Source organism: Hippocampus bargibanti, linkage group LG11 (genome assembly GCF_051943395.1).
Source record: "Hippocampus bargibanti isolate YZ-2025 linkage group LG11, ASM5194339v1, whole genome shotgun sequence".
NCBI classification, from domain to species: Eukaryota; Metazoa; Chordata; class Actinopteri; order Syngnathiformes; family Syngnathidae; genus Hippocampus; species Hippocampus bargibanti.
In genome coordinates this window covers 1,210,935-1,230,222 of record NC_142744.1, presented here as the reverse complement: position 1 = coordinate 1,230,222, position 19,288 = coordinate 1,210,935, and the positions used below count along the sequence as shown (strand labels likewise).

At 39.3% G+C, this 19,288-nt stretch overlaps 1 protein-coding gene across 3 annotated transcripts; it reads right to left on the bottom strand.

The window, feature by feature from the left end:
- Positions 1 to 6,945: 6,945 nt before the first annotated feature.
- Positions 6,946 to 17,630, bottom strand: LOC148891034 (Krueppel-like factor 6). 3 transcript variants are annotated; one of them, XM_089008563.1, is made up of 5 exons: positions 17,421 to 17,630; positions 17,270 to 17,338; positions 12,683 to 13,223; positions 9,530 to 9,653; positions 6,946 to 8,783 (listed from the first exon to the last, which is right to left on the bottom strand). In XM_089008563.1, the coding sequence occupies exons 1-5, from the start codon at positions 17,613 to 17,615 to the stop codon at positions 8,732 to 8,734; spliced, it is 981 nt and encodes a 326-aa protein (XP_088864689.1). In that variant the 5' UTR covers positions 17,616 to 17,630; the 3' UTR covers positions 6,946 to 8,731. The 3 variants fall into 3 exon arrangements, with proteins under 3 accessions (XP_088864689.1, XP_088864690.1, XP_088864691.1); XM_089008564.1 differs by having other exon boundaries at positions 17,413 to 17,580; XM_089008565.1 differs by having other exon boundaries at positions 17,270 to 17,535.
- Between the last annotated feature and the right edge of the window lie 1,658 nt (positions 17,631 to 19,288).

The following is a 19,288-nucleotide window of genomic DNA, read 5'->3' as shown; positions in this document are numbered from 1 at the left end:
GCAAAAAGTACATTTACCATCCGCTTCGCTTTATTTAGTATGTTGCATTTCATGTTTTTTTTTTAAATCCAATTTAATTTTAGACTCTGTCGGGTTTGAATAGCAGGTCACGTGTCGACAAAGAGAAACTGGTCCCTGTCGGTGTACGGCACATATAATAATAATAATAATAATAATAATAATAATAATAATAATAATAATAATAATAATAATAATAATAATAATAATAATAATAATCAGTTCCTTTTGGCTTTTCCCTTCAGAGGTCGCCACAATAATAATAACAATACTACTAATAAATAATAATAATAATAATAATAATAATAATAATAATAATAATAATCAGTTCCTCTTGGTTTTTCCCTTCAGAGGTCGCCACAATAATAATAACAATACTACTAATAAATAATAATAATAATAATAATAATAATAATAATAATAATAATAATAATCAGTTCCTTTTGGCTTTTCCCTTCAGAGGTCGCCACAATAATAATAACAATACTACTAATAAATAATAATAATAATAATAATAATAATAATAATAATCAGTTCCTTTTGGCTTTTCCCTTCAGAGGTCGCCACAATAATAATAACAATACTACTAATAAATAATAATAATAATAATAATAAGTTACTTTTGGCTTTTCCATTCAGGGGTCGCCACAACAATAATAATAATAATAATAATAATAATAATAATAATAATAATAATAATAATAATAATAATCATCATCATCATCAACGTTTATTATGATTATACATTTTATTCATAAGCACCTTTCAAAACTCTCAAGGACACATTACAGATGACAAAAAGGTGTCAAAGTCATGGCCCGGGGGCCAAATCTGGCCCACCACATCATTTTATTCAGCCCATGTCAACCACAATAACATTGTTTTACTTCAAATTTCAAAAACTACTTATTCATTAATATGTTGTAATATGTGGATGGGATCAGTGGAAAATGGATGGATGCATCAGGAAGAAAAGTCTTAGTTCACATTTATTTTAATATTCCAAAAGTATAAGAGAAAACGCTACAAAATACCAATGAGTACTCAAAGAGCAAATCATCATACTTCTACTGATCTGAAAAAAAAACTGGTTATCCAATATCCCATGTCAATACAACTTGAGCTACGAGTTTTTTTATCAATGGCTAGCGACCAGTCAAGGATAGACCATCCGTCAGTCACGGGGCAAGCTAACGCTAACACACCGGAATGACTTCAAAGAGCTTCCCTTTTGGCCTTTGACGGATGTTGTTCATATGACGGCCGTTAAACGTATGGAAAAAGCCAAATGGCAAAATCCATAATGTCATTTTACAAAATGTCAGCCGGCGTCCGCGTATCGATCGGCGCAGGTAACTAAATCCACCTGTCAAGTACCCGCAGGAGCGTCTGGCGGCCAGATATACGGCCTGCCGTCGGGTGAGAGTGGGGGGGCGGAGCCGCCTACGCCAACGTGTTTGGGGGGTTTAGAAACCTGGCGTTTGGCTCGCATGTCACATGAATCAAGACAATTGTGCGGCAGCGATGGCCGCCTCGTAAACACAAGGTCGCGCCGCGTGGCCGCCGGATTGAGATATAAAGGCCTCGTATATATTGGAACAAGGCCTCGGGTCAGTGCAAACATCACCTTGAGGCCCCCCCCGCTATGGCCCATGGCCTCCCCCGAAGAGGATGCCTTTATTGCTAGTTGCCATGACGATGACTTGCGGACATCGAAAGCCGACCGGCTTTACAGGTAAGGAAGTTGATGGCTGCGATGCTAACCGTCAAGCTATCGATCTTGCTGCGAACAATTTGATGCTAACGACGATGCGCTAGTCATTTGAAATTATGCTAGCATGCTAAATTAAAGAAAGTAACTAACGACACGTGCGAGAGAGCGAGATATAGCTAGCGAGATAGCTAATTAGCGAGTTAGCTAGAAAAATGCCTGTCCTATCATTCTGACAGTAACAGCTGTCCCATAAAAGGGTTACATTACAATTGTATGGTTAAAATAAAAATAATAAATACAAAAAGTAAAAAAAAGTAAAGAAAATGTCTCGCTAATGGGCCACGATGAAAAATTGCAATTTTTACAACGCCGGACATCGAAAACGAGGAATCAGCATCGCTGCTATGAAATACGCTGCAGTGTTGTTGTTCCTCAAGTCATAAAACAACAAATAATAAATGACAATCAGAAACCAACACTACACGCCGCCATCGCATTAGCGCGTTAGCGAGATTGTAGCAAGTAGGTCATTAGGCTGAGTGAAGTGGAACAAGCGTCTCTATCAATGTCTCCTCCTGACACTTGACAACCTGACGCATGATCACACATGACGTTTTCGGGGGGGCTGAAAGGGGGTGGGGGGTGCAAATCCGGCAGTGCTCACACTTGATTGGATTCCTTTTACTCCCCTACCCGGAGTAGCTTTCAATTTTCACCGCGGCCTTGCGATGAAGACACAAGGAAGATGATGTGATCTGCCTAGCTGGCTATCTATCTAGCTACCTAGCTGGCTATCTAGCTAGTTACCTAGCTGGCTATGTATTTGCTATCTGGCTGGCTAGCTAGCTATCTAGCTGAATATCGATTAGTTATATAGCTATCTATAAAGCTAGCTAGCTGTCTAGATAGCCATCTATTAGCTATATATTGGCTCTCTATTAGCTAGCTTTCTATCTATTTGAGTTACTTCAGGGTTGAGTGAACGCTGGCGTGTGTGGCTGCCGCTGCTCACCCACAGAAAAACTTATCCTGTGACTGAAAAGTGACCTCGAGAGTTTTGAAAGGCGCCTATAAATGACATATATAATTATGATAATAACTATTATTAAGTGGATTTCAGGACCAAAGTATGGTAAAAAAAGACAGAAAGCTAGCTAGATAGCTAAAAAAATAGCTAGCTAGAGCTAATAGATAGCTAATAGTTAACTAACTATAGCTAATAGATAGCTAGCTAGAGCTAATAGAGAGCTAATAGCTAGCTAGCTACAGCTAGTAGTGATTATGCTATATTGATGTAGAATATGAATACAAGACTGTTTTTTTGTGTATTAAAGTAAACATATATTAACTGCATTGTCCATTTTAATAGCGCTGGGCAGAACTTTCATGATTTTCAAGTATAGACAATAAGAATGTGATATCTTCAGAAAAGACCACAAGCCAAGCGGTGGACGTCTTGACACAACCGAATGCCCAAAGTTCATACAAACGCATGCCCACAACAACTTCCTGTCCAACAATTTAAATGGGTCCGATATGAAACACTAAACGAAGTAGTGTGTTCCTTGTTTAAAAAAAAACTTTTTAGATATATACTATTTGTAAACCAACGTAAATATGCCATTTTAATTACACACACACACACACACACACACACACACACACACACACACACACACACATATATATATATATATATATATATATATAATCTTTATTTTATGAACTAAATACAAATGCCCTTTCACTGTACCCAGGTACTTCAGTAAAACGTGTGCATAACTTTACCTGTAACCAAAATACTGCTATTATGACCACTGGGGTGCATTTCAAAAAAATAAGGTACTTTTTAACCTGTCACATGTACCGATTAAAATGGCCATGTGAGTGTTTTACATTGGCAGGCGGTGTTATTTGTCCTTTTTCCCCCCGATCAATCAACAGCAAGTCATCGCTTCAGCACTTAGCTTCATGCATATCAGAGCAGGTGGCTGAATTCTGCACACATTGCGTGTGCGTGTGACCAGCAGTTTCAATTCAAGATCACGCCTATTCTTTTTTTTAATACATTGATGATACCCTCAATCAGGGACTTTTTGGATCAAATGTCTACTTTTCGAACAACATATCTCTCGTTCAATCGACTCGTAACCGCACTCGGGCTCATACGCACGCACGCACAACCACAATGAGCATCAGTTGAGCGAAAAAGACGGATAGTAATCACAAGAATTTAGGAGCTGGTCAAAAGGAGATCAATCACTGCTTACCTGAGTGGGACATGTGACGCTGATGCAGGCGACGCAGACACTTTTTGCAGCCTGTGAGCTGTCGTAAATCACGGTTAGCGTTTCAACATGCTTCTGTCAGTCGTCCATTTTTTTCCGAGTGATACTGGTACACAAAATACACCCTATCCGATAATAATAATAATAATAATAATAATAATAATAATAATAATAATAATAATAAACAATAAAGGCTACATGGCAACAGGTGTGATCGTAAGCTGCAATTGCAGACTCCAGACAACTTCCGGTGACGTAGCGCACGCCATGTACGTTGGAGGTGACCTGCTATTTTATTTTGTTTTTTTTTTTTAATGCTTTTTGTGAAAGTTGGACTGATAACCGACAACGGTGAATATTAACACAAAAATATACAGAGGCACACATGTTTACTTGCTTATTTGTTTGTTTTCTCGACTCCCTCAACTTGGTACAAGCCCGGAAGCTCTCGGTCGATCGCGACTTCCGGGGCAATCTTGCCCCGGAAGTCGATAAAAAAAATAAAATATATATTTATTTTAAATTTGGAGGTACTATAATTTCATAATAATAATTTCATTCCCCCCCCGTTTTTATTTAAAGCAATTATTTAAGGGGTTCTGTGTTTTTTTTGCACTTTTTGGGTGTTTATTTACTGAATGAGTTCGTTGAGAGTTTTGAAAGGCGCTTATAAATGAAATGTATTATTATTATTATTATTATTATTATCGATATGCTTATATGATAAGAATAATATTATTTTGGGAGACTTAAAAGAATTATAGCAATAATTAAAGTATAATAAGTTTCAAATATTCATGAATAATCATTTGTAGATTGTTCTGTCAAAGTATGAAAGTATGCATAGATACATAATTGTATGCATTAAAAAAAAATAGTTGGACACCCCCCCCCCCAAAAAAATATCTGAAAGTTCTACAACGAAGAAATACACAGCAAGCGCTTTATTTCCTGATTGATTTTTTTGACGCTCAGTTTGTGAGTTAGCATGCGAACAATTTACACCTTTATTTTCCCCAAATACTTGTTTTTATTTTTTTCGCCTGATTTCTATTTTCAAGGATATTTTTACCCCCCCCCCCCACCCCCCCTTCTCTTCCCTACCATACACTTCATCTTCTCTGACAGTGACCCCCCCCTCCCCGACCATATAACCCCTGCATACCCCAGGCCAGGCAGTGGCGCTATTTTCGGCCTCCTCGATTCTTGACATACTAATTATATAACGACAGCGACGCTAGCTGACTTTTTGCTGCTCCATTTCCTTTCTGTGCCAAAGAGTTTACAGTATACACACACACACACACACACACACACACACACACACACACACACACACAAACACAATTAATGCAATTAAGTACGAACTGAGGGATGGGAGTCCAAAAGTGAAAATGTCAGTAAGTGTTTATGTGTGTGTATCGTGTGTATGTGTGAGTAAAAGGGACAAAATTACAACCCCCAAGTAGCACAGTTGCACTCCAGGACAATGATAACATGCTATTATCAGTAGCATCAAGTTAGCATTTTCACTCGATGAATTCACCACAAAAGAAATATGAAAAAGGACACTTTAATCCAATAAAAGCGTTTTTTTTTTTATCCACTTTCCCATAGAAAATACATTCATCAACATTTTGCGCATTTTACAAAACAAAAGTAAAAACAAAAGCGTCACATTTGATTAACCAAACAAGTCACATGGCAAATAAAAAAAATAAAGGAAAATAATACTTGTGTTTGCAACAACAAAAAAAACAGTGTAACAATTTGTTATTTCTTTTTTTCTGTTAGCTTTTTTTTTTACAACCCCCCCCCCCCCCCCCCCCCCCCCCCACATGGTTTTATTGGTCCACAGTTGAAAAAGGGCCTTGGTGGAAGAATATCCACAACAAAACTTTTGCTTTGTCAACCTTGGCGAGTGGAAGAAAACAAACAACCGAAAGACAGAAAGAACAATGGCGGCCCTCATCATGTCGCCGATGAGTCGCGCGTTTGTTGTCGAAGCACAACTTGCGCTTTTGTTAACCTTTAGCTTCGTTGACATCATGCGCTCTGAGAACAAACGCCTTCCACAAATCTGTACTCAACTCTCTACTCAATATGCAATATTAATTTTTTGGGATCATATTTTTCTTAGTCCTCATTTTGAGCTTTAAAGGACAACCGACACCTGCGGACAAGTTGCGTCCATAATTTGTAAAAATGACTTCAAATGACTTCTACCGAGCGTATTTTACAAAGATTCCACCGCATGTAGCTATATTTTACGTTTTAAGACTCGCACTGAATATTCAGGAAGTCTTGTTTTCCAGTTGATGACGATTCCTGAAGTGACGTCACAGAGGGAACGCCCCTGACCGAGAAAGCGACACACAATGCATTTTGGGTACTTTGTTTCATCTGAAAACACCGTTTTGATGGTGAAATTAGAAAGAAAACTACATAAATGAAGTCAAAGTCAAAGTCAGCTTTATTGTCAACTATGCTAATATACCGCCATGGTGAATCGTTGTGTGTCGCAGCCAATTGCGGTAACACGCATAAAGAAGGTGTAAATTGACACAAATTCCCAGCGGACAAATCAGCCCATTTCCCAACGGAGCTTGTGCGCAATCTTGTGCATTTTCTGGGTGCTACAATTGTATAATAATAATAATAATAATAACAATAATAATAATAATAATAATAATAGTCCTTGAGAATAATAAAGTGTCCTTGAGAGTTTTGAAATGCGCTTATAAATGAAATGTAATATTATTATTATGATTAGTATATATAACGATAATAATAATAATAATAATTATTATTATTATTGACCCAAAGAAAAAAAGTCATAAATTATTTAATAATTATTATTATTATTATTATTGTGCATAATAATAATAATGATTATTATTATTATTATTGTGCATAATAATAACAATTATTATTATTATTATTATTATTATTATTGACCCAAAGCAAAAAAGTCATAAATTACAAATATTTTAATTATGTTTTTTTCTTTAAAATAAACAAAAAACAATTTTACAGCATTAGGTTGTATTTTTTTTTCTTCAAATCGGGAAGATCAAGTTGATTTTCTCCACAAAAAAAAAAAATCACAATTTGAGATTTGTGTTGGATCTTTATAAAAAAAAAAAAACTTTTATTTTGGCGATTTAATGGTTGATTATTAATTATTTTTTTGTCCTGAGGAAAAATGTCATCACAAGACTAGTTAAAATGCCAAACTGTAAAGTCAAGTCAGTTAAGGGGAATATTGACATATCAATGCGACTTCTGTCCTCTTATTTTGAAAGCGCTCTGTGGACTTTGGTTTCCTATACGGTAACAAATTCCTCGTCTGACTCAATTGGAAAAAAAATCATTAAAAAAAATATAAATATCTGTGTTGTCTATTCAACTGTGATACACGTGTTTTATTGTGGCGGGGAGGCGTGTAAGGATCTGTTGAGAGGAAATGAGCTTTTTCAAGGGTTTTCAAGGTGTGTATTGAGAGTAGGGACAAGGCCACTTGCGTAAGGCATCAGGAAGGTCAACAGTGCACCCCGTCCACCCCCACTCGCCATATTTAAGCCAAAGAAAAAGTGAAGGCGACTCTAACCTCAAAAGCGCTATGTTTAGTGGTATTCCCAACAACAAAAAAATACACCAAAAAAAAAGCTTTATGTGTCGTTCGACAATAGCAAAACGGCGTTATCATCCAATGGCAGTACTCATGCAACCCCTCCCCTGCCCACAATGTTAATGTGACATCGCTGCAATGTGCATGCCAGGCCACTAGTTGGCGATGTGACTTTTTTTCTTTGGGAAGAGCATGTTAAATCACGTGATGTGTTGACACGTAAACAAAAGGGTGAAGAAACCATGAAACAGATGATTGTAAGAAAATAAAAAAAATAAAAAAAATGACATAGTTTCAAAATAAAACACTGGGAAGAAGAAAAAGGCAATTTAACCAAAACCCGATCGGATATGGAAATATGCATTGATTTTGAAAGAATGGAATTGTTATTATTTTTTTTCCTTTCCAGCGTGTCTTTGACATTCCCTTGCCACTTCCCGCAGGTGACGTTCATTGTTTTGAACAACAAAAATGACCTTTTTACCATGTTTGTTTTCTTTCAGACAAGCTACGTAAAACATTGCACATTTGTTAGCTGCACCCAAAAAAAAAAAAAACACAAAAAAAAACTTATTTTTTCTTCTTTTTTTTCAATGAGCAGGAAGCTGTAGTTCCACCTCCAGTCCACCAGAGAGCACCCTAACATAAAACCCCTCTATTGCTCTCCGGGCTTTTTTCTCATTCACTCGGAGACAAAAAAAAGATGCCATTCGTCGCGTTTAGCATCCGCAGTCCAAACACTCCGCTGCGCCCCCCGAAAAAGTCCCAAGATCCTAAGGTGGACAAGGGGGAGGGGCTTAAAAAAACAAAACAAAATAAGCGCCAATCACCCAACACGAATTCCCGTCCATTCCGGAACGTTCCTGCGAGCTGTCGGAGGCACTGAGTACGGTGCAAAACGAGAGCCTGTTTTTATTTTTTTTCCCCACCCCGCTGACGGGAACGTCGTCCGCCGCGGTGCGCCGCCGTGGTACCTTGTCGACACGCCCCCACCAGGCCTCGCCGACGCCACGCAGGTCAGGAAACATCAGCCCGATTTGTCCCGCATTGGCCTTTTGTGCCGTCGCCGCCGCCGCCATCTTAGATGTGGCGCTTCATGTGCAAGGCCAGATGGTCCGAGCGGGAAAAACACCTGCGCAAAAGTAAGGAAAGTAGTAACACATTTGAATTAGATTAGCATGTAGCATTAGCATGTTGTATAGCAAGAATAAAATCGCAAAAAAAAATTTGATGGACCACTCCTGTAGGACTGAGAGCTTACACAGATATAGCAATAATAATAATAATAATAATAATAATAATAATAATAATAATAATAATAATAATAATAATAAATAATAATAATAATAATAATAATAATAATAATACATTTAAAAAGTTATAGTATGTCTTTTTTCCCCGCAAAAGTAAGGAAAGAAGTAGCACACAACTGAGGAAAGGACAGGCCGAACCGTTACATTTTTGCATTCAGTTAGCATGTAGCATTAGCATGCTGTATAGCAAAAAGTAATAGTCTCTCATTTTTTTCATCGCAAAAGTAAGGAAAGTAGTAAGGAACTGTTACATTTTTGCATTATGTTAGCATGTAGCATTAGCATGTTGTATAGCAAAAAGTAATAGTCTGTTTCATTTTTTTTGTTGCTAAAGTAAGGAAAGTAGTAGCACACAACTGAGGAAAGGACAGGCTGAACCACTACATTTTTTTCATTACATTAGCATGTAGCATTAGCATGCTTTATAGCAAAAAGTAATAGTCTGTCATTTTTTTCCCTCAATTTTTCTCACCGCTAATTTAATCCCTGAATGTTCCTGAGTCACATAATCTGTATTTGGAGGACCCAAAATGACAAAAAATTATATGAAATATTGATGAATTACCTGTCACAGTGGCTGCATTTGAATGGCTTGGCTCCGGTGTGCTTCCTGAAATGGCGCGTCAGTTCGTCGCTTCGCGCAAAGCGCCATTCGCAGCCTTCCCACGAGCATCTGTACGGCTTCTCGCCTGTCACGCAAAACCACAAAAAAAAAAACACGCAATCGCTTAGTACACTGGAGTCAAAGTCGAGGCTCGGGGGCCAAATTTGGCCCGCCATATGATTTAATTCGGCCCATGAAAGGTAATCAAACTTGTGAAATTCCTTGATGCTAGCTAAAGTCCCAACTAAAACTTCAAATTCTGATCAAGTTCTTAAACTCGAAGCCACAGGTGTTAAAGTCAAGGCCCGGGGGCCAAATCTGACCCACCGCATCATTTTATTCGGTCCGCGAAAGCAAATTAAACTTGCTAAACTGTAACTACAATGTGGCCCGCGGCAAAAAATGACACTGACACCCTTGGCTTCAGACAACCAAATGGCGCTGACGTGAACTTAGTTCCACTCCTTGGTGCTTTCTACTATCTTTGTGACTGCTTTATTTCTTTCTAGGATAGCTGTCCATGTTAAGCGCTTTGTTAGAGCTTCAGCTTTTGTTAAAGCGCTACATAAATGAATATTTATTATCTTGATGAGAAGAGAGGTGCGTCAGCGCATAGCGCCGATGCATATGTGGAACGGTCGCTTGGAATTGAAGCGGATTTACATAGAGCAGGAGATGTGAGACAATCTGTTTTCGTCAATGGATGCTACAGCTTTGTGTTTGTTTTCAACATTTAGCTTGTAGCGGATGTGCGCATTTCACCATGACGTCTCTGACCCACTGGTGAAAATGAGGCTTTGCTAATCCAATCCAATTGTTACATTTCGCTAAAAAAGTTTTCATGGCCGTTAGCATTGCTAATGAATAATAATAATAATAATAATAATAATAATAATAATACATTTGATTTCAAAACTCTCTTTCAAAACTCTCAAGGTCACTTTACAGTCACAGGATAAACTTTTTCTGTGGGTGAGCAGCGGCAGCCACACGCGCCAGCATTCACTCAAACTGGATAAAATAGATAAAAAACTAGCTAGCTAGCCAATAGATAGATAATAGTTAGCTAGATAGATAGGTAGCCATCCAGCTAGATAGCTATATAGCTATATAGCTGATAAAAAGCTAGCTAGCTAGCCAATAGATAGCTAATAGTTAGCTAGCTACATAGGTAGCCAGTTAGCTAGATAGCTACATAGCTAATAGATAGTTAGCTAGATAGCCGGCCATGGAGGTAAGCTAGATAGCAAATGGCTAGCTAGCGAGATACCAAGCTAGATAGCTCATAGCAACAACATCAAATCCTGCTAGCTTATCTTGCTACTTTTATTCATTTTGAAGATGATGTAAAAAAAAAGACACTGTGAACGTTGTCGACTCGTGCCCAAAAAAAAAAAAACAAGCTAGGGAGGTGCGGTATGTAGCTTATGTAACGCGCTAGGCGGAGGGAGGGCCGCTAGCGCACACATGGTCGGGCAAGGATGCGAGGAATGCGACTTCCTCGGCGAATGGGCGGCACCCGAGCTGTAAACAGCTCGCTTGCGGGTCAAAGTTGACCAGGCTCACATATAAACGCTAACGGCTAACGCGCTCATTAAAAGTAAAGAGTACAATTCCCATCGCGTGGTTGTTTTTTGTTTTTTTTCCTCAGCGACGGCGGGCGTTCCCAGGACAAAATGTCAGCCGTGTTTACAGAATAAACACGCTTCTGTTTGACAACATCAAAGGATATTTTCCTCCATTAAATTAAAAAAAAAGTTGCAGTTGTAAATAAGCCAATTGGTGGGAAACAAAAATGAGCTAAACTTTTATTTTGAAGGGGGGGCATGTGAGTCAACTTTAGTGGGAATGATATAAGGGGTGTGTGGTGACAAAAATGGCTGACAGGAAGGCTGAAGTGTAAAAAGAAGGAAGTGGAGATGTAAACAAAATGGCTCCCGGGGTGGTGCGCAGGAAAGGAATGTTTTGGGGGGGGCATCAAGTCTCCGTTGCGCTGGAAAATAAATTGTTATACATTTACTCTAGCGGATGTTCCCACATCCTTATGAACGACCGTATTTTTCAGTGTATAAGGCGCACCTCCAATGAATGGTGTGTGTTCAAACTTTTTCCATATATAAGGCGCACCGGACTATAATGAAATATAGATATATATTTTCCAGCGCACCAGAGTATAAGGCGCACCCCCAATTCAATGAAAGAAAAAAAGTTTTCCAAATATATCGTATTGATATATTTGCGCCTTATACTCACCTGGTGCGCCTTATATACTGGAAAATACGGTATATTTGGAAAACTTTTTTTTCTCATTTATTGAGGGTGCGTTTTATACTCTGGTGCGCCTTATATATGGAAAAAGTTAGAAAACACACCATTCATTGGGGGTGCGCCTTATACACAGGAAAATACGCTATAATCATATGAATTGCTTTTTTTTGAAGGTGCGCTTTATAGTCCGGTGCGCCTTATATATGGAACAAGTTTGAAAACACACCATTCATTGGGGGTGCGCCTTATACTCTGCTGCGCCTTATAAACTGGAAAATAGTGTATTTGGAAACCTTTTTTTTTCCATTGATTGAGGGTGCGTTTTATACTCTGGTGCGCCTTATATATGGAAAAAGTTAGAAAACACACCATTCATTGGGGGTGCGCCTTATACACAGGAAAATACGCTATAATCATATGAATTGCTTTTTTTGAAGGTGCGCTTTATAGTCCGGTGCGCCTTATATATGGAACAAGTTTGAAAATACACCATTCATTGGGGGTGCGCCTTATACTACGGTGCGCCTTATACACTGGAAAATAGTGTATTTGGAAAAAAAATCCATTGATTGAGGGTGCGTTTTATACTCTGGTGCGCCTTATATATGGAAAAAGTTTGAAAATACACCATTCATTGGGGGTGCGCCTTATACACTGGAAAATAGTGTATTTGGAAAAAAAATCCATTGATTGAGGGTGCGTTTTATACTCTGGTGCGCCTTATATATGGAAAAAGTTAGAAAACACACCATTCATTGGGGGTGCGCCTTATACACCGGAAAATAGGGTACTTTAAGGCAATTGCGTGTTCATGAGAGATGAAGTATCCCAAGTAGTGCGTCGTACCTGTGTGGGTGCGCTGGTGCGCCTTGAGGTGCGAGCTCTTGGTGTAGACCTTCTTGCATCCGTTAAAGAGACACCTGTGCACTCTCCTCCTGCCGTCGGGCGATGCTTCGCCGGCGCCCGGCCCCGCCCTGCCCTTCCCCGCCGCGTGGGGGCCGGCGCGGGGGTGCGGCGGCCACGCCGGGCCCTCCTTGGCCAACTCGGGCGAAGACGGCGGCGTCCCGATGATGACGGCGGCGGCGCAGGCGGCGCTCAGGTCCTCGTCGGGACCGTCGGCCAGCAGGTCGGCGAGCGAGCCGGCGGGGAAGTCCGAGGCGGGCGAGAGTTCTTCGGAACAGTCCGACGCTTCGCTGCTGGCGTCCGAGTGGAAGCAGCAAGCGCCCGCCGCCGGTTCCTCGTCCTCCCTCACCAGTTTGGGGTCGCTTGCCTTGTCGCCGCAGGCTAGCATCAGTTTGCTCCACAGATCTTCTTGGTGGTCAAACTTGAGCTCCGACGCCGACACGTACGGCTCGGCCTGAAGGTAGCGCTCCAGCTCCAAGCATGTCTACCAGAAAAACAAAATAGACACAATTGTTAGCATTATGCTAAGGAAATGGAAGTTTGAGTATTTCTTTGGACTCGTGGACTCTTTCTTTGAACAAAATGGCTGCAACTGACTTTGATGCTGTTAGGAACAAAAGTGCGCAAAACGCACAGCAAAATCAATCGCGTTGCTTATAAATACAAACGTTCGACAAAAACATGAATGGATGGATGGGAAGGATTTTTGGGTAGATGAATGGATTGGATGATGGATGGATGGATGGATGGATGGATTGGAGGTTGGATGTATCAGAGGATGGATTGGAAGATGGATGATGGATGATTTGGAGGATGGATGGATGATGGATGATGGATGGATTAGAGAATGCATTGGAGAATGGATGATGGATGGGCGATGGATGGATTGGAGGATGGACGGATGATGGATCCATGATGGATGGATGATGGATGGATTGGATGATGGATTGGAGGATGGACGGACGATGGATCCATGATGGATGGATGATGGATGAACGATGGATGGATTGGAGGATGGATGATGGATGGATGGATTGGAAAGATTGGAAGGATGGATGGATGGATGGATGGATGGTGGAGCCGCCGATGAGAAGAAAGGAGCATCAGGGCCCATATGTACATGACTCGCAGTTTGGAATTGAAGTGGATTTACAATTTGGTCAACGGACGCTACAACTTCTTGTTAGCATTCACATTCCACCAGATCCATTGGTGAAAAGGACACTTTAATTCACTCCTCTTTCATCTCAAAGTGCTTCATGCAACAACATGGTTACGTGTTGTATGAGTTCCGATGTTGACGAACATTCCCGACGTCGCATGGCTAACTGCTAACAGCCACCTGTGGGCCAAGTGCTTGTAGATCTTTTAGCGCCATCAATTATTCAGCATCTTGTGGATTTAATAATGCATTTGGAGGCACGGCTCGAAATAACAGCGCTCGGCTCGCCGGGGACCAGAATGCCGGATTGCTGGTCCAGGTTGGAAAGGGGGTGGGGGGGGGGGGGGTAATCAGGGAATGCTCGTGTGTGCGCGCCATAAAAAGCTCCGGCATGAATACTGTAAGATCCACTTTGGGAATGTATGCAGGAGGGGTGGGGGTGGGGGGGTGTGGCTACTTTGGAAAGCGCTATTGTGGGCCCAGTGTGGGCAGAATTCCGACGGCTAGCAGATAACTGGAAGATGACTCATGAAAAAGGAATCGGAAACGGCATTCCCAGACAAAACGTGCCCAGGACAAAGAATGTGGACGGACGTAAAAATCCAGACGTGCGTCCAACTCCTGATTTGAAATGTCGCAAACCAAAAGCAGACCATCAAAGTATTGATTTGTTAGCATCAGAGTAGTTATTTGTTAGCATCAAAGTATTTATTTGTAAGCATCAGAGTATAACCCAGCTAAACAGAACACAATTGATGAGGAACAAGGTATCGCAGAGTGAAAGAAGAAGGCTACGTTCCTCATCAAGTGTTTCATGCTGATGAAAGCGGCCACTCCATTCCATCAAGCCATCAACGAGCATCACAAAAGTCAATAAAATGACTTTATTATACAGTATCGTTTCTTTTTTTCATTATAATACCATAGCACATTTATTGTACATAAAATAAGGTATATTTTCTGTAGTTTTAAGCCTTAGAAAATGAGAAAATTATGTTTTATGGGGAACTGGGAACGGATTATTCTCATTTTAATGGTTTCCTATGGGAAATTAATTTTTGTGATACACACTTTTCACCTTAAACACTCTGTCTGGGAACCAATTAAGTTCGTAAGCCAAGGTATCACTGTAATTTGTTGTGCGCTCTAGATGTAAAATGTGAAGGGAATGAAAGATTCTAATGGCCTCCCCAAATTCATAACGGAGCCCGAGAGGAAATCGTCACGACAACGTCGCCCGCGGCAAAAAACGACTTTGACACCCTTGATTTAGTTCAATTATTTTGAATAAAAAAAATAATGACTGTTCTTTGTGATGTACGCGGGACAATTTGACATTTTGGTTCGGACATTAGCAAGCATCATGACATTTCACACATTTTCACGGGCCGAACAAAATGATGTGACGGGCCAGATTTGGCCCCCCGACCTAACTTTGATTAACAGTGATTTTGATGTTAACCGATTCACTGGCATTCATGATTTTTTTCGACGATTAAAAATATGGCGTGGAGCGCCATTCCCGAATTGGTTCGGGTTTTGGTTTTTCATGCTTAGGTGCCGATAAAGCGCTGGTCAGACGTCTGGCAATATTTTTTTCCCTTCCACAAGGGGGTAGCAGTTCCCTTTTTTTCCATGTTAGCGCTTTGTTGCAGCTTCAGCTGTTGTTAAAGCGCTATATAAATCAATGTGTGTATTGTATTTTATACAGCTGCCCCCATTTCAAGCGCAGATAACTCAAAACCCATATAACGTAGGAATTTGTTCAGATGGGTTAAAAATGAATCAATGAAAATGTAAAACATAATAAACGAATGAAAACATCGTGCTAAAAGCATTGAAACTCATTCACTGCCATTCACAATTTTTTTTCGGAATACAAAATATGGGTTTTGTTTTATCATGTTTGGGTGCCGATAAAGCACTGCTCATGGCCTCAGGCAATGTTTTTTTTCCCTTCCACAAGGGGTAGCATTTCCCTTTTTTCTATGTTAGTGCTTTGTTACAGCTTCAGCTATTGTTCGTAATGGTGATAATACTTAAAAAATAATAAGAAAAATAATAATATAAATAATAAAAATATAAAATATTCATATTTGACTGTGTTTACAATAAATGTACAAGACATCACTATACAAACAAACAAGAGAAGGAGTATATTACAAATTCTATGCGTGGAAAGGTGGTATTTAATCAGTATTTAATAAAAAAAAATGCCAAAAAACGCCCACTTAAATATATAAATCAATATGTATGTATTGTATTGTATTTTGTACAGCCGCCCCCATTTCAAGCACAGATAACTCCGCACCCATATAACTTAGGAATTAACTTTTTTTTTCTAATGAAAGAAGGTTTCTTATGTTGCATTGAATGTTTATGTAGTCCTAAAACACAATATTCTGTGAGTCTTGCAATTTGAGTTAAAATGACAAAAACCCTGGCAACCGGAGCGGACACATTTATTTTGGCAGTGAATGAGTTCAATAACCTTTTATGAATCCCGAGTTGTTTTTGATCGTTGAAAGTGTTCAGCGCTGTTTCCGATTCTCAGAGGACTAAAACCGGACTGGTCTGTATTCAAAGCTTTCACGAGACCAGATTATTTTCTCAGCAGACATCCAAACATCCTCGTCTCATATTAAAATGATGAGCGCCCGCCATGATGAAAATAACAAGCAAAAAGAATGAGACAGGTTGTAATTTTTTTCCTATTTCGTGCTTGCGTTAGCTGTCAGTCTGCGCGCGGGCACGTCACGTCTGACAGCTCCGCGTGCACATTGGAGGTTACCTCGGTGATTCCGGAATTCTACTCACAACCTCTCTCAATCACTTTTTTTCTATAATAAAACGCCATTTTGGAGGGAAAAAAAGTGGCAATAATCGATAATCGGTTGCTGTCAGTCTGCGCGCGGGCACGTCTGACAACTCCGCGTGCACATCAGCGGTTGCCTTGGTGGTTCGGGAAATCTACTCAATTTTTCAATAATAAAACGCCATTTTGGAGAACAAAAAAAGTGAAAATAATCGATAATCGGTTGCTGTCAGACTGCGCGCGTGTGTAAATGACAGCTACGTGCACGCGCAAAGTTGGCAAAGTTGGGACGCGAGCAGATCGCTCCACGAACAAGTGACACAATACGAAATAAAAAGCCATCAACAAGTTAGCTTACAATGCACGTTGGGGGCCATTTTGGGGGGTCAAACAAGTGACAGCAAAAAAAAATATAATAAAAAGCCACCAACAAGTTAACTTTCAATGCACGTTGGGGGCCATTTTGGGGGGGTCAAATAAACAAGCAAACAAGCAAACAAACAAATCAAAACATTTCACGTTTTCTTATTTTTTCTCCATTTGGTTCAAATACCTGCTGCCAGTACTCCTCCAATGACGGTAACGCGGAAAAGTATCCGGTATCGTGCACGATCTGGAGCTCCTGGAAGATACCGCACATGGGGATGACGTCCATCTCAGAGGGCTACCCGGTGGTCGTACGTAACGTAACGTAACGTACGTACGTGCGTGCGTGCGAGCGAGCGCGTGAGCGTGCGTACGTCGCGCTGGTGGCTGAGCGACTCCAAAGTGTGCTGCCGACCGAGTGTCAGCTCGCTCTCCACTCGGCTCTTCCTCTTCCTTCTCGCGGTTACAACTACACACGAACATGGGTCACGTGAGAAAGTGACGTAAAAGGTCGCTCTGGCCAATGAAGTCATGGCGGCGCTCGTCCCGCCTACCGGTGCGAAGGGAGCCAATGACTGGCCGCGGATGGAACCTATGGCCCGGTCTGATTGGCCGAGTGGCTCGGAGTGGCTTCCTTTGCTCATTGGGCCGCGCCGGAGCTATTTTTAGGCCGCTATATAAGCGCTGACGTTCGGAAGAGAAGCCGGAGAGCACCGGGAGAGAGTGCGAGGATCGGTGGTGGTGATCCTCCGGAGGAATCGCGGTAAGTGTAGAGGAGGATGGGGAGGACAAAGCTTCCATTCCGGCTGTGGTCGTACCACACACGTCGCAACATCATCGGCTATTTGTTTGTTTTTCAACCAGCGAATCCGATGACAGAGTGACATCATGAAAAAAAAAAAAAAAAAAATCAAACGCCACGCCCCCCCAAAACTTTTTCTAAACGGTGAAGAACAAGCCCGTGGTTTTATAAAAAAAATATTTTGAACTTATTTTAAAATTAATATATCTACAATACAAATACGTATATCTATAATTATTTGTATTTTTCTATATAAATTACAGATATTGCTTTTTTTGTTTTTTAAACTATGTCTGTGTAAGCTCAGTCGTACAGGAGTGGTCCATCGATGAAAAGGTTTCTTCAACCGTCATCTGTACAAATTTGAAGTTGCCGGACATTTTCCAAGAAGCTTCGTCAGCGAACCTGTTCGCTGACGAAGCATCTTGGATGAGAAGTGAAACATCCGACACCTTCAAAGAAGTACAGATGACGGTTGAAGACATCTTTTGATCGTTTTTTTAAACTATTTATTTAATTTATTATATTATGTTTATTTTGTAGAATTTACTATTTTATTATTGTAAACATTATACATGTATAATATTAATATTAAAAATACTGAACTTATTTTAACATTTTGAACTTGTTTTAAAATTAATATCATACAAATATATATATATAATTATTTTTTTCTATATAAATTACAGATATTGCTTTTATGTTTTTTGAATTATTTCTTTTATTTATTATATTGTTTTTATTTTTTAGTATTTATTATTTTAACATTGTAAATATTGTATGTAATATTAATATTAAAAATACTGAACTTATTTTAAAATTAATATACAAATATAGATACATATTTATTTTTTTTTTTCTATATAAATTATAGATATTGCTTTTTGTTTTTTTTTAACTATTTATTTTATTTATTATATTATATTTATTTTGTAGTATTTATTATTTTAAAATTGTAAATATATATATATATATATAAATATATTGAACTTATTTGAACATTAATATCAGACAAATTAGATGTAAATATGTTTTTTTTTCTATATAAATTACAGATATTGCTTTTTTGTTTTTTAAACTATTTATTTTATTTATTGTACTATATTTTATTTTGTAGTATTTATTATTTTATAATTTTAAATATTGTTTATATATATAATATTAAAAATATTGAACTTATTTTAAACTTTATATCATACAAATATAGATACATATTTTTTATTTATCTACGCGGCGGCTAGCCTTTGGATAGCTACAAGCGCTCACACACACACACACACACACACACACACACACACACACACACACACACACACACACACACACACACACACACACACACACACACACACACACACACACACACACACACACACACACACATAATTTGCTGCCTCAATATTG

What these genes read in the sequence shown, in the direction of transcription:
- LOC148891034 (XM_089008563.1), bottom strand. Translation starts at nt 17,615, where the DNA reads ATGACTTCATTGGCCAGAGCGACCTTTTACGTCACTTTCTCACGTGAC. An exon ending in GCTCGCTCGCACGCACGCAC is followed by an intron (nt 17,339 to 17,420) that starts GTACGTACGTTA and finishes GGTATCTTCCAG; the next exon opens with GAGCTCCAGATCGTGCACGA. An exon ending in AAATGCAGCCACTGTGACAG is followed by an intron (nt 8,784 to 9,529) that starts GTAATTCATCAA and finishes ACTTTTGCGCAG; the next exon opens with GTGTTTTTCCCGCTCGGACC.